The sequence below is a fragment of the Cololabis saira genome, chromosome 7, assembly GCF_033807715.1.
Source record: "Cololabis saira isolate AMF1-May2022 chromosome 7, fColSai1.1, whole genome shotgun sequence".
Classification (NCBI taxonomy): Eukaryota; Metazoa; Chordata; class Actinopteri; order Beloniformes; family Belonidae; genus Cololabis; species Cololabis saira.
The window spans coordinates 13,971,654-13,986,432 of NC_084593.1; the positions used below are offsets into that span (position 1 = coordinate 13,971,654).

Genomic DNA, 14,779 nt, shown 5'->3' on the forward strand with positions numbered 1-14,779 from the left:
GAAATAATAACTAAACAGCAAAATCAGTCACAAAGTAGCTGTTATTCCATACGTGCCAGCCTGTTGCCAGGGGGGGGCGTTACAGAATAACAGTGAAGAAAGGAGTCCGAGCACAGAGCTTTGCAACCAGCAGTCGTGACAAATATGTATAAAATAAACACAAACAACTTCTCTCATTCAAAAATTAATCAGAATTTATTTACACAAGTGTCAAAAGACAAACGCAAACTTCAGATCACATGTGTGTGTCAGTGTCTGTGTGTGTGTGTGTGTGTGTGTGTGTGTGTGTGTGTGTGTGTGTGTGTGTGTGTGTGTGTGTGTGTGTGTGTGTGTGTGTGTGTGTGTGTGTGTGTGTGTGTCAGGAGGACAAACCCACTTAACGTGGACCAAAAGGAAAATGATGGACAACATCACGTCACATAAGACCTCAAAGAGAGATAGCGGACGCACACTTTCAAAACTGCATGTGGGTTGCTCCACCCGGACCTTCACCTCCTGAACTGAGTGTTTCCATCATCCATCCTTTGATCTGGATGAGTGTAGATGAAGCTGTGAGAGGAAGATGGAGTTCCTGGAGAAACCCACACAAGCACCAGGAGAACATGTGACCTTCACCCAGGAGTTGAAGGTCAGAGAGGAAGAGGAGTCATCACTTCATCTTCACTTGGTTTCTAACGCTGATGCTGATGAACTGGAAAAGTTGAATGTAAAATGGAAATGTTTAGATTTGAAGCTCAAACTTTCTTTCAGGGAACAAACAAGATTTTAAGAATCTAAACGTAAAGTTAAACATAAAAACATTTAGAGATCGAATCAAGAATAAAACAAGAAAAATGAGATAAAAATGTAATTTCTGATCAAACATCAACAATCCAGTAAATGATTTAATGTTTAAATGTGACAAAGATCAAATAAAAACACAATAAACAAAACTAAAGAAAATCGGTGATCATTATCATTATCATCATCATCATCATCATCATCATCATCATCATCATCATCATCGAGACACTGAGGAACCAGAACCAGAGTCCAAGTCCAGGATCCAACAGTTTTCTCTGACAGGACTCTTGAGACTAAACTGGACACAGAGACACTGAGGAACCAAACCCAAACCTGGACCAGGACCAGACTCCAAATCCAGGACAGAGAGGTTCAGTAAAGTTGGTGTTGAAGGTGTGGAGGTGGATCAGTCTGTCAGAGACGACTTCATAGAAGGACAGAGTTCCAGCAGGAACGTCCACGTACACTGCTACTCTGCCAGAGTCTGAAGATGGAGATGAGGAGATGATGGATGTTTCTCTCTTATTGTGCCAGACATAGTACTGACCATCTAGATAACGGTCCAGACTCCAGGAATGATCGTTTCTTCCAAACCTACAGTCACCAGAGTTTCCTCTCCTGCTGATTTTTCTATAACTCACTGAAACAGAAACATTTCTGCTCCACTGCACCTCCCAGTAACAGCGGCCCGTCAGAACTTCTCTACACAGCAGCTGAGGATGAACATCAAACCTGTCTGGATGATCAGGATATGACTGATCCGTCCACACATACATCATCTTCCTTTGGTCATCAGACAGTTTGATGTTGTTGTGGACCGTGTTGGTGTCGATGGTGAGTTGACAGGAATCTGATGAAGAGAACAAACAAGCAGCTGCAGTTATTATTGATCAGTTATTGATTACTGATGGACTCATGAACGAGTGAAGATGGTTGAATAAAAACACTTACACTTCCTCAGACCTGGTCTTAACCATCGTTGTCCAGCAGGCTCCACCCTGAAAGGAGGAGGGGGGTCAGACCAGCTGAGTCTCTTTCAGAGGAAGCAGAGATGTCAGAGCCCTCCCACCCCCATTACCTGTTGGGCACTCCCGTATCCGCTAAATAACATCCCACTACACCCCTGAGCAATCACCTGATGTGGAGGAAAACCCCCACACCGGTGCCACCATAACTACCACAATATAACCCCGCCCACCCCCCGACCCAGCAGTGTGTCCATACCTGAGAGTGTCCAGCCTCCAGCGGGGATCATCCAGTCCAGCAGACAGACGCTTCCCTGCTGACTCCCCTGGATGGTTGTAGCTCAGGTCCAGCTCTCTCAGGTGGGAGGGGTTGGAGGTCAGAGCTGAGATCAGAGAAGCACTTTCTTCCTCTGAGATCAGACAGCCTGACAGCCTGCAGACACACAACACAAGTCTGCTGCATGTTATCTGCACAAGTGTCCTGCTGCAGACTGTGGCAGGGTGCAGGATTGGGGCGTGGTCTGCAGGGGAGAGAGGGAGTGCGGGGGAGTGGCACACAGGTGACGCGGCTGGAACAGCTGACGGTACACAGGTGTGTCTAATCACTATCTGTGTATTTCAGTAGGTGTGCGGGCCCTGGAGACGGGAGAGGACGGACGCAGAGCGGAGCAGAGGTGCAGCTCTGCGGACGGTGCAGAAGCACAGGAACTCTGAGAAACAAATAGAAATAAAAGATCTCTAAACAAATCCCGGTATCTGCTGTCTTGAGTGACCCCCGTAGCAACGAGCAGTGCTACAGTGGCTCCCAACGTAGGGCACCGAAATGACAGCGGAACGCGGAGGAGAGATGGAGCAGACAGTGGCGGCCCTCGCCCAGGCGATGACCGAGATGTCGGCCGCGCTCCGGAGCCAGGGCGAGCGGCAGACGGCCACCCTGGATGCGCTGGCGGCGCAGCAGCAGGCAGGCAGGGGGGGTCGCCCGCCCGCTCCTTTTGCGGGGGTGTCCCTACAGAGGATGACTGAGGCGGACGACCCCCTCGCATTCTTGGATACCTTCGAGGCGGTGGCGGAGGCCTGTGATTGGCCGGCGGCGGAGTGGGCGGTGCGCCTCCTGCCGCTCCTGTCAGGGGAGGCGCAGATGGCGGCTCTCGCCCTCCCAGCGACAGCACGCGCCACCTACGGCCAGGTGCGGCGGGCGGTGATGGACCGGCTGGGGCGGTCCCCGGAGGACTACCGCCGCCGGTTCAGGGAGCTCAAGCTGGGGCCGACGGACCGCCCCTTCACCTTCGCCCACCAGCTCCACGACGCGGCGGTGCGGTGGCTGCGCCCCGGCGAGACGGAGGGGGAGAAGCGGCTGATGCAGCAGTTGGTGATGGAGCAGTTCGTCCAGGGGCTCCCCACCCGGACGGCGGCGTGGGTCCGCTGCCATCGCCCGGGGACCCTACAGGAGGCCATCACCCTGGCCGAGGACCACCTGGCGGTCCATCCGGCGGCCGCAGCCGCGGCGGGACCCGCAGCGCGTCCCACTCCTGCGCCGCGCCGGAGGTTCGCCGCTGCAGGGGGTCCACCAACTAACGCTTTTCCTTTTTCCCCTCCCCAGAGCTCGCACACGGTTCCGCCCGCGCCAACTGACCCTGCGGGGGCCCCTCAAACGCCTGGGCAGGGCTGCTGGCGGTGCGGCCAGCCCGGACACATCAGGCGGGAGTGCCCGCTGATGGAGGTGGGCCAGGTGATCCGGGTGGCCGGTCCGCCAGCATCCTCCCCGGACTCAGGAGGGACATACCAGGTTCCGGTAAGGATCCGTGGGGGTATACACTCGGCCTTGGTGGATTCTGGCTGCATGCAGTCGGTAATTCACCAAAGCCTGGTGCGACCCGAGGCTTTGATGAATGTGTCGTCCTGGGTGGAGGTGGTGTGTGTTCACGGTGATGTGCATAAGTACCCCGTGGTACCAGTGGAAATTAGACACAAGGGGAAAAATCATAGAGTAAAGGCCGCGGTTAGCTCCCGCCTTTTGCATCCTCTGATTCTAGGACTCGATTGGCCAGGGTTTGGAAATTTGGTGAGTCAGTGTGTGGGGATGCAATCACGGCAGTCAGGGACATGCGGTATGTGCGCTGTGCTCAGTGGTGACGCGAGGTTGTCCGACGCTGCAGACGGAGAGGGAGAGGGACCCGCGGAGGCTCCGGCGGAGGCTCGGCGGGACCCGCTGCACTCTATGGAAGATTTTCCACTCGAGCAGTCTCGTGATGATACTCTACGCTCAGCCTTCGACCAAGTGATACTAATTGATGGTCACAAGGTGCGCCCTGATGCAGCGCTCACATATCCGCACTTTGCATTGAATAGGGACAGGTTATATCGAGTGAGCCGTGACGCTAAATCTGGCCGCATTATTACCCAGTTGTTGGTACCAAAGAACCGCCGGGAAATGGTTTTCCAGGCGGCTCATTATAACCCGATGGCTGGTCACATGGGGTGCGACAAAACACTGGCCCGCATAATGGACCGATTTTATTGGCCGGGTATTTGGGGGGAGGTGCGCCGCTGGTGCGCCTCCTGTCCCGAATGCCAGCTAGTTAACTCACCGGCTGTGCCAAAAGCACCTTTGCAGCCGTTGCCATTAATGGAGGTTCCATTTGAGCGTGTCGCCATGGACCTCATCGGTCCATTTCAGCGGAGCGCACGGGGATATCGTTTTGTACTAGTCCTGACGGATTATGCAACACGTTATCCAGAGGCAGTGCCGCTGCGCACCATCTCGGCAACGAGTGTGGCGCGGGCGCTGCTTCAGGTCATCTCCCGCGTCGGGATCCCGAAAGAGATTCTGACGGACCAGGGCACGCAGTTTATGTCACGAACACTGAGGGAACTTTACGGATTGCTGGGCATTACGTCGGTTAGGACCTCCGTTTATCATCCCCAGACGGATGGTTTATGTGAGCGTTTTAACCGGACGCTTAAGGCCATGATCCGTAAGTTCATTCACGAGGACGCTAGGAATTGGGATAGGTGGCTTGATCCTCTGCTGTTTGCAGTGCGTGAGGTTCCCCAGGCCTCAACAGGGTTTTCCCCCTTTGAGCTGCTGTTTGGCAGAACACCACGGGGGGTTTTGGACCTGGTTAAAGAAAACTGGGAGGATGGTCCGAGCCCCAGTAAAAATGAGGTTCAGCACGTCTTGGAGCTGAGAGCAAAACTCCATACACTGGGGAGGCTATCACGGGAGAATTTGCTCTCAGCCCAGGAGCGGCAACAACGGCTGTACAACAGAGGAGCCAGGCTGAGAAATTTCACTCCGGGAGATAAAGTGCTTGTATTGCTGCCCACTTCTAGCTCCAAATTACTCGCCAAGTGGCAAGGGCCCTTCGTGGTCACACGGCGAGTGGGGGACGTGGACTATGAGGTGGTGCGTCCTGACAGGGGTGGGGCGACACAGTTATACCACGTCAATCTCCTTAAAGCATGGAGGGAGGCGGTGCCGGTCGCTCTGGTGACGCAGGTAAGAGAGAGAGATGAGTTGGGGCCTGAGGTGCCAAAATCTGCAAATCCAGCCTCGCTCGCTTGTGGGGACCAGCTCTCAGCGTCCCAGAGGGCAGACCTGGCCTCGTTGCAGCAGCGGTTTGCTGATGTGTTCTCTCCCTTACCAGGACGCACGAACCTCATAGAGCACAAGATTGTGACACGCCCGGGGGTGACGGTGCGCTCACGTCCCTATCGTCTGCCTGAACACAAACGCAAAGTGGTGAAGGCTGAATTGGACGCCATGCTGGCAATGGGGGTAATAGAAGAGTCCCACAGTGGCTGGTCTAGTCCCATCGTTCTTGTGCGCAAGAAAGACGGGTCTATACGCTTCTGTGTGGACTACCGCAAGGTGAATGAGGTGTCACGTTTTGACGCGTACCCGATGCCTCGGGTCGACGAGCTCCTGGATCGGCTGGGCACGGCTCGCTTTTTCACGACACTGGATTTGACCAAGGGCTACTGGCAGATTCCCATGTCTCCAGAGTCTAAGGAGATTACGGCTTTCTCCACTCCGTACGGTTTGTACCAATTTCGCACACTTCCGTTCGGCTTGTTCGGGGCCCCGGCCACGTTTCAGCGTCTCATGGACAGAGTGCTGCGCCCGCATGCTGCGTATGCTGCCGCCTATCTGGATGATGTCATCATCTACAGTGACAGCTGGGCGGAGCATGTGCGGCAGGTGGGTGCGGTGCTCGGTTCACTGAGACAGGCGGGGCTCACGGCCAACCCGAAGAAGTGTGTGGTTGGACGGAGGGAGGTACGGTATCTGGGGTACCACTTGGGAGGCGGGCAGGTGCGTCCCCAGGTAGATAAGACAGCTGCGATTGCGGCCTGCCCAAGACCCAAGACCAAAAAGGAGGTTAGGCAGTTCTTGGGGCTGGCGGGGTATTATCGGCGGTTCATTCCGGACTTTGCCGATCTGTCCAGCCCCCTGACTGACCTGACCCGAAAGGGTGCCTCAGATCCGGTCCAGTGGACGGAGCAGTGCCAGCAGGTGTTTGAGAGGGTGAAACAGGCCCTCTGTGGGGAGCCGCTCCTTTATACTCCTGACTTTTCTCTCCCTTTTGTTCTGCAGACTGATGCCTCGAACAGAGGGCTGGGGGCCGTTTTGTCCCAGCAGGTGGAGGGGATGGACCGCCCCGTGCTATACATCAGCCGCAAGCTGTCGGAGAGGGAGGGGCGGTATAGCACGGTGGAGAAGGAGTGCCTCGCCATTCGGTGGGCGGTCGGGTCCCTGCGCTACTACCTCCTGGGACGCCCATTCACCCTCTGGTCGGATCATGCTCCCCTCCAGTGGCTCCATCGCATGAAAGATACCAATGGGCGGATCACACGTTGGTATCTGGCTTTACAGCCCTTTAATTTCAGAGTGGTTCACAGGCCGGGGGCTCAGATGGCGGTCCCTGACTTCCTCTCCCGCTCCGAGGGAGGGGGGGGGGAGTTGGCTAGGCCGGACGGTCCCCGGCCTGAGTCGGGCGATGGGGGTATGTGGCAGGGTGCAGGATTGGGGCGTGGTCTGCAGGGGAGAGAGGGAGTGCGGGGGAGTGGCACACAGGTGACGCGGCTGGAACAGCTGACGGTACACAGGTGTGTCTAATCACTATCTGTGTATTTCAGTAGGTGTGCGGGCCCTGGAGACGGGAGAGGACGGACGCAGAGCGGAGCAGAGGTGCAGCTCTGCGGACGGTGCAGAAGCACAGGAACTCTGAGAAACAAATAGAAATAAAAGATCTCTAAACAAATCCCGGTATCTGCTGTCTTGAGTGACCCCCGTAGCAACGAGCAGTGCTACACAGACATATTTAGCAGCATGTTCACTGGAAAAGGAAAAGACTTGCATGAATCCTGACCTGAGAGACTCCAGTTTACAGTGTGGACTCTCCAGTCCAGGACACAGCTTCTCCAGTCCAGAATCCTGCAGGTCGTTGTTGCTCAGGTCCAGTTCTATCAGACTGGAGGACTGAGAGCTGAGAACTGAGGACAGAACTGGGCAGATGTCCTTTGAGAGGTTACAGCCACTCAGTCTGCAGACAGAAGAAAAGAACAACAACCAGGTTATTTCACTGTTATGGAAGAAAATGTAGTTGTATCTCCAACTGTTCTGATGGTCTTCAGTAAAGTTTGCATTAAATCACATTTCAGCAACAAACAATTCAAGCTGCTTTACATGATAAAAACATGAAAAGTAAAGAGGAAAAAGTTAAAATCATGACTTTTAGTGCAGTTGGCAGAATAAACAAAAGTTAGACTTAAACTAGAGTTACAATTGAGTACTAATATTAAAACTGTTTAAAGTTAAATTCAGAATAGTTTCAATAATCCAGTTTTAACTTGATTCAAAGGAACTGAGGGTTTCAGTTCCTGCAGGTTTCTGGACGTTTGTTCCAGATCTGTGGAGCATAGAAGCTGAATGCTGCTTCTCCATGTTTGGTTCTGGTTCTGGTTACACTGAGCAGACCTGAACCAGGACACCTGAGAGGTCTTGATGGTTGCTATTGTAACAAGTCTCTGATGTATTTTGGTCCTGAACCATTCAGTGATTTTTAAACTACCAGAAGTATTTTAGAGTCTATTCTCTGAGGTGCAGGGAGCCGGAGTAAAGATCACAAAACTGGACTGAGTGTGGTCCACTTTCTTGGTTCTGGTGAGAACCAGCAGCGTTCTGGATCAGCTGTCAAGCTGTTTCAGCTGTGAAAGCTAGTCAAACCTGTGAAGACGCCGTTGCAGCAATCAAGTCCACTGAAGATAAACACGGATGAGTTCTTCAAGGTGCTGCGGAGACATCAGTACTTGATCCTGGAGATGTTCTTCAGGTGATAGAAGGACGACTTTGTACATGTTTTAATGTCTCTGGAGGTCCAGGTCTGAGTCCATGACTACACACAGATTTCAGGTTTCATCAGTGGTTTGTAGCTGTAATAGCTGAAGCTGTTTGCTGACTCTTAAACGCTCTTCTTCTGGTCCAAAAACAACAACTTCAGTTTTGTTTGTGTTCACCTGAAGAACATTATCCCACATCCACTTATTGATTTGTTCTCTGCATCTACTCAACACTCGTATGGGCTCATTGTCTCCTGGTAACATTGTAATGTACTGTGCTGCGTAGTTATGGTAACTTATCTTGTTGTGTATTATTATCTGAGCTAGCAGAAGCATGTAGATGTTAAATAGGAGGGGTCCTAGGATAGAACCTAGGGGAACCTCACAAATAGTCCCTGTCCTTTAATGGCGCTTTTCCACTAGTACATATTCAGCCCGACTCGTCTCGGTACGGCTCGTCACGCATCGTCCCGGCTCCAACCGCTTTGTCCTCGTTTGTTTTTCGACACCCAGGTGAGAAGTGGGCAGGTTGGGATGAAGCTGCTGTGACGTACTCGATTGCGCAACCCCTTTGTTTGTGTCGGCGCAGATGAGAAATCAGCTGGAGCCGTGAGCGGCTGAGAGTAAAACAGAGCGCCTGTGGATCTGATCGTTCCTTATCGCCCGTCTACATCCCTTTTTTAATTCTCTCGTCAGCCACCAGGTTTATGAACATCTGCGCTTCAGAGTTTGGATCACCAAACAGACGTTTGCACTGTATAATAAAATCGCAGCGAGCCGTGAGTTGCTCTCGCGCTGATCCCGCTTCCTGATTCAAACATCTGACGGCCCCGCCCCCCGACCAATCAGTGGCGTGGAGGGTGATGACATCAGATATAGTGCCGGCTCAGCCCGGTTAGAACCTCGACAGAATAGATACAGAAAAAGTATCTGCTTGGCACGGCTCCACCCGCCTCGGCCCGTAGTGGAAAAGCGCAAGACGGGGGCGTGGCGGGTAGAAGCGCGCTGAGTAGATACTAGTGGAAAAGCGCCATAAGTGAGACTCAAACAAGTCAAGTATTGTGCCAGAAAGTCCGACCTAGTTCTCCAGTTGTCTGTTGCCAGTTGTCTCCAGCGTCTCTGGATGATTCTTCACGTTCTGCTTTTGACCAGAGGATAAAAACTGACGGTCACGTTGATGCAGCTTCTGGCAGATACCACGTCCCCATGACGCTGCAGGGGCATTCTGCATCACTTCCTGTTGCGGTCTGTGTGTCGTAGTGTGTCTCTCCTGTCTGCATCACTGATCAGCGCTCCATTTCTGAGTCTAGCCACATGTTTACCGCCGTGAACTCGGGGTATGCACCTCGCCACTAAAACACTAAGTTAGTGTGGTACCGCTGTGTAACTCTACCAAAACAATGTGAGAATCCGGAGTTTTCTCTGACCTCAAATCTGACCGGTGACATGTTTGATGGCATGTCGTCTTTCACCGCTGGCTGTCCAGGTGGAGACCAAGCGCCGACCATCTCACTTCTGGGTCGGGTCTCATGAGGAACTCTGACTCGCTGCAGTTTCTCGACTGGCCGCTAGAAGCTGCAAAAACCAGCTCATCGTTGATTTTACATCCACGACAACTCTGAGGACGGATAATGTGTCTGTACCACGTCAGGAGAGTTTAAGGAAAAAACGTACATCTATTTGTAACATGACTGATGGACAGTCAGATCAGCTGATGGTCATCCAGCACCATCCCTAATCGTCATAACAGTCATCAGTGGGTTGTAGTGACCCAGCGTGGCTAAACGCAGTAATCCTGGATTTCTCCGGTGAATCAACATGTGGAAGGCGATATTCTGCTGGAATCCTGAATCCTGCTGCTGCACAGCTGGATGATGTTGTTTACAGAACTACAGCTTCAATGTCAACAACGTTGGATGGTGTCATCTCTCAGGAACAGAAGGTCAAAGGTCAAAGCAGGTTGGCCCCGTGGTTTAATTTACAACTGCAGGTTTTAAAGCAGACCTCCAAAAAGATGGAGAGAAACTGTTGTTCCCATAATTTAATCAAGATTACATTAATCAAGAATCAATAATATCGTACTTGTAAGTGGCTTTCCAATGTCACTTACTTGATGGTGCATGTCGTTGCAATTTATTGACGCACGCCAGGCTTGGCTCCCACAAATCAATGTCCACACATTTCCTGTTGCTTTTGTTTTGTTTATTTGTCCGGTCTTTAAGTCCAGCAAATACAAAACCTCGGTTTGCTATTAAGTAGCCTATAATTTCACACTGCTACTATCTGCAGACACCTCAGCCTTGCCTCAGCCACGCTCAAAAACTGTTTGCTTCCACCAATGCACACCTGGTCTCATTAACGTGGCTTAATAAATGCACTTCCACAGGAAGTTACCACAGCGCCCTCCACAGTACAAACAAAAACATTTACAAAGAAAACCCACATAGGAAAATGGCATTACAGTACTGATTAGACCACACTGAGGTTTAAACCTTTGATTTCTGTGTGGAGTGTTGAGGGGACATTCTAGTGAAGTGGGTTCTACCAGTAAAACTGGACTGAAGTGAATTATCTGCTGCAAGGGAGTCAGCAGGAAAAGACTTGAATGAATCCTGACCTGAGAGACTCCAGTTTACAGTGTGGACTCTCCAGTCCAGGACACAGCTTCTCCAGTCCAGAGTCCCGCAGGTCGTTGTGACTCAGGTCCAGTTCTGTTAGACTGGAGGACTGAGAGCTGAGAACTGAGGACAGAACTGGACCGATGTCCTCTGAGAGGTTACAGCGATTCAGTCTGCAGAGAGAAAGAAAAGAACAACAACCAAGTTAGTTCACTGTTATGGAAGAAAATGTAGTTGTGTCTCCAACTGTTGGTCTTTTAGGTCCAATGTGTCATTAAGGTCTCTGGAAATGAAAGAATCAGCGTAAACTCACTCATGTGGGGTGGTGCTGAAAAAAGACCCCAAACAAGTGAAGAAAACATGGAATCTGGAGGAAAAACCAGAGGTCCAACATGTGTCCGTTGGTACTTACAGAACTTTCTTGGAGGCTTGGACCACCGGCAACAGCCTCCGTAAAGCCTCCTCTGAAGCTGAGAACTTCTTCAGGTCAAACACCTCCAGATCTCCTGATGACAGTAAGATGAAGACAAGAGCTGACCACTGAGCAGGAGACAGTTTATCTCTGGAGAGACGTCCAGACCTCAGGGACTTTTGGACCTCATCCACCAGAGACCGATCGTTCAGTTCATTCAGACAGTGGAACAGGTTGATGCTTCTCTCTGCAGACAGGTCCTCACTGATCTTCTCCTTGATGTATTTGATAGTTTCCTGATTGTTCTGTGAACTTCTTTGGTTTGATGTCATCAGACCTCGTAGGAGGTTCTGATTGGTCTCCAGTGAAAGACCCAGGAGGAAGCGCAGGAACAAGTCCAGATGTCCGTTTGGACTCTGTAAGGTCTTGTCCACAGCTCTCGGATAGAAACCTGTTGAAAAACGGTGAGTTGTTAGTTGATCTTCCAGCAGGTTGACTCCAGACTTGATGAAGGTCTGATGGACATGAAGAGCAGCCAGAAACTCCTGGAAACTCAGGTGGATGAAGCAGAAGACCTGGACCTGGTACAGGCTGCTCTCCTCTCTAAAGATCTGGGTGAACACTCCTGAGTACACTGAAGCCTCTATGACATCGATGCCACACTCTCTCAGGTCTGGTTCATAGAAGATCAGGTTTCCTTTCTGCAGCTGCTCAAAAGCCAGTTTGCCCAGAGACTCCATCATAGTCCTGCTCTCTTGACTCCAGTGTGGATCCGTCTCAGCTCCTCCGTCATACTTGACCTTCTTCATTTTGGCCTGGACCACCAGGAAGTGGATGTAGATCTCAGTCAGGGTCTTGGGCAACTCCCCTCCCTCTCTGGTTTTCAGGACGTTCTCCAGGACCGTAGCAGTGATCCAGCAGAAGACTGGGATGTGGCACATGATGTGGAGGCTCCGTGATGTCTTGATGTGTGTGATGACCGTTTTAGCCTCCTCCTCATCTCTGATCCTCTTCCTGAAGTACTCCTCCTTCTGTGGGTCAGTGAACCCTCTGACTTCTGTCACCATGTCAACACAGTAAGGAGGTATCTGATTGGCTGCTGCGGGTCGGGTGGTGATCCAGAGACGAGCAGAAGGAAGCAGGTTCCCCCTGATGAGGTTTGTCAGCAGCACGTCCACTGAGGTGGACCTTCTGGGGTCACTGACGATTGTAGGTTTGTGGAAGTCCAGAGGAAGTCGACACTCATCCAGACCGTCAAGGATGAATGCGACCTGGAAGTCTTCAAAACTGCAGATTCCTTTGGTTTCAGAGAAGAATCCATGAACTAGTTCCACCAAGCTGAACTTCTCCTCTCTCAGCACATTCAGCTCTCTGAAGGTGAATGGAAGCAGGAACTGGATGTCCTGGTTGGTTCTGCCTTCAGCCCAGTCCAGACTGAACTTCTGTGTTAACACTGTTTTCCCGATGCCAGCCACTCCCTTCGTCATCACTGTTCTGATTGGTCCTCCTTTTCCAGGTGGGGGTTTAAAGATGTCTTCCTGTCTAATGGCTGTTTCTGCTCCCTCTGGTTTCCTGGAAGCTGCTTCAATCTGTCTGACTTCATGTTCTTCATTGACCTCTCCGGTCCCTCCCTCTGTGATGTAGAGCTCCGTGTAGATCTGCTCCAGAAGGGTTGTCTTTCCTGCTTTAGTGATCCCCTCAAACACATGCTGGTGCTTCTTCTGCAGGTGACCTTTGAGTTTGGATTGACAAATGGCATCGACGGTATCTAAATAAAGATGAAGTAAAGAAAACCACTTAGGGCCCGATTTACTAAGATCCTAAATAAAGAGTACTAAATTGCGTGTGCACTGAAAAAGTTTGCACGTGCTGTTGTTGTGTGTTGTGTGCGGGTGATCAACTAAGATTGCGTGCGCAATTGATAACAGGTGCAAACCTCAGTATTTAAATGAAGTGTTGCGTGTCTTACGGTTTGCGAGCGCAAAATGAAATTTGACGAGTTGGAGTTAGAGATATTAGTGGAAGAGGCAAATTGTTGTGCCGTATTCAGCACCCCTGCCGTGAAAAGCACCCCCTATATTCAATGATAAGTAGACCAAGAAAAAAAACAACACACTGACACTTCAATATATTTATATATACACACTCACACAAACACATACTTAGGAGTTTATATTATATATATTTACAAATATTATGGAAGACAACAAAGTAAGCAGGCTATTAATTAATGACATCAATAACCATTTACCCGATTTTTGTCATCTGTGACTGTGATTGTGGAAAAGTATGACTATTGTGGAATCCATGAGCGCATTTAAACATGAATCATTAAAACAAAACTGGACGCTAAACAGAACGTGACACGGAATGAGAATATAATTTTTGCATAATTTTTACACTTTTTTCTCCATGAAAACACGTGATTTATTTGTTATCACAAATAAAAAAAATTAAGGTGCCTCCTGTGGCAACCTTTTGCTGAATAATACTCGATTTAACATTCAAATAAAATATTTCTTTTGCATGTGGAGAATCCTCACCACAAGTTGAGCCATCCCCACCCCAGTCGTCAAATCAGGCACCAACAAGCATCCCTGCGTAATGCTGGGCAGATTAGCACCTTCCTTTCGAACGTATTAAATACAGCCGCAATCACAATCCCCGCAAAAACTTTCAGGCTTGGTAAATCTCATTGCGTGTGGTAAAAGGAGATATTTGCATTTTCCCCTCCCAGTATTTAGCGATTTCTGGCGGGTACGCCCCATATTGATTATTCATCAGGGCAAAAGTACTAAATGAATAGCGTGTGCTATTTTGCTCATTTGAGAGGCGCAGTCCTCTTTGCACGCTGTTAGTAGATCAGCTTGCACATTGGTTTGCGGGTGATGTCAAGTTTGCACACGTTTTTACGCACGCAAACCTTTAGTAAATCAGGCCCTTAGTCTTTAAAACCAGCCCCAACAAGTTCTACTTCCTCAAAAGAATCAACATTTCAACATTCACTGATCAGCAGTTCAATGAGGAGTATTGAAGCGTTTTCCTCCCAAAAACCCCTCCGATCAATCAGAAGAACAAGAACAGTGTTTCCTCTATGATTCACTTCAGACACACAAGTTGTGTTTGTTTTGTGTTTTCTGGAACTAAATATTAAATGCACACGGTTCAACTCTTTGGAATAAAACTTTTGTAAACTGGGATATTAATGACCCTATTAATGAGATGTTCCTAACAGAAGACTGGTGCAGGAAGATGAGCTGAGTTACTCCACGTTCCAGTGGTTTTAATGTTACTGATCTGTGAATGTTGGTCATCTACTGAGACATTCGGTGTCGTTTATCCAGCAGCTCAGATGTTCAGAGAAACGTCTTACTGCTCCGCAGGAGGTCAGCCAGCTTCTCCTGCTTCCTCCTCCTCAAGAACTTCACTGTTATTTTCATGAATGCCTCTCTGATGCTCTTCTGCTCTTCATCTTCATCCTCTTCCAGACTCTCTGAAGAGTCTGGGTGATCTGGACTCAGAACCTTCTGGATCTTCTTCAGCTCGTCCTTCACAAACATGACGATGTCGTCTTCCAGCAGCTGGAACAGAAGATCATATGAATGACCCAACCAGACTGAAATCATGGAGACAAACATCAGGACCATGCTGGACAGACT

At 50.2% G+C, this 14,779-nt stretch overlaps 1 protein-coding gene across 1 annotated transcript; it reads right to left on the bottom strand.

The window, feature by feature from the left end:
- Nucleotides 1–697: 697 nt before the first annotated feature.
- LOC133447333 (NLR family CARD domain-containing protein 3-like) lies at nucleotides 698–14,767 on the bottom strand. The gene is made up of 7 exons (XM_061726005.1): nucleotides 14,494–14,767; nucleotides 11,121–12,888; nucleotides 10,708–10,881; nucleotides 7,121–7,294; nucleotides 2,008–2,181; nucleotides 1,735–1,781; nucleotides 698–1,633 (listed from the first exon to the last, which is right to left on the bottom strand). The coding sequence occupies exons 1-7, from the start codon at nucleotides 14,765–14,767 to the stop codon at nucleotides 1,077–1,079; spliced, it is 3,168 nt and encodes a 1,055-aa protein (XP_061581989.1). The 3' UTR covers nucleotides 698–1,076.
- Nucleotides 14,768–14,779: the final 12 nt, after the last annotated feature.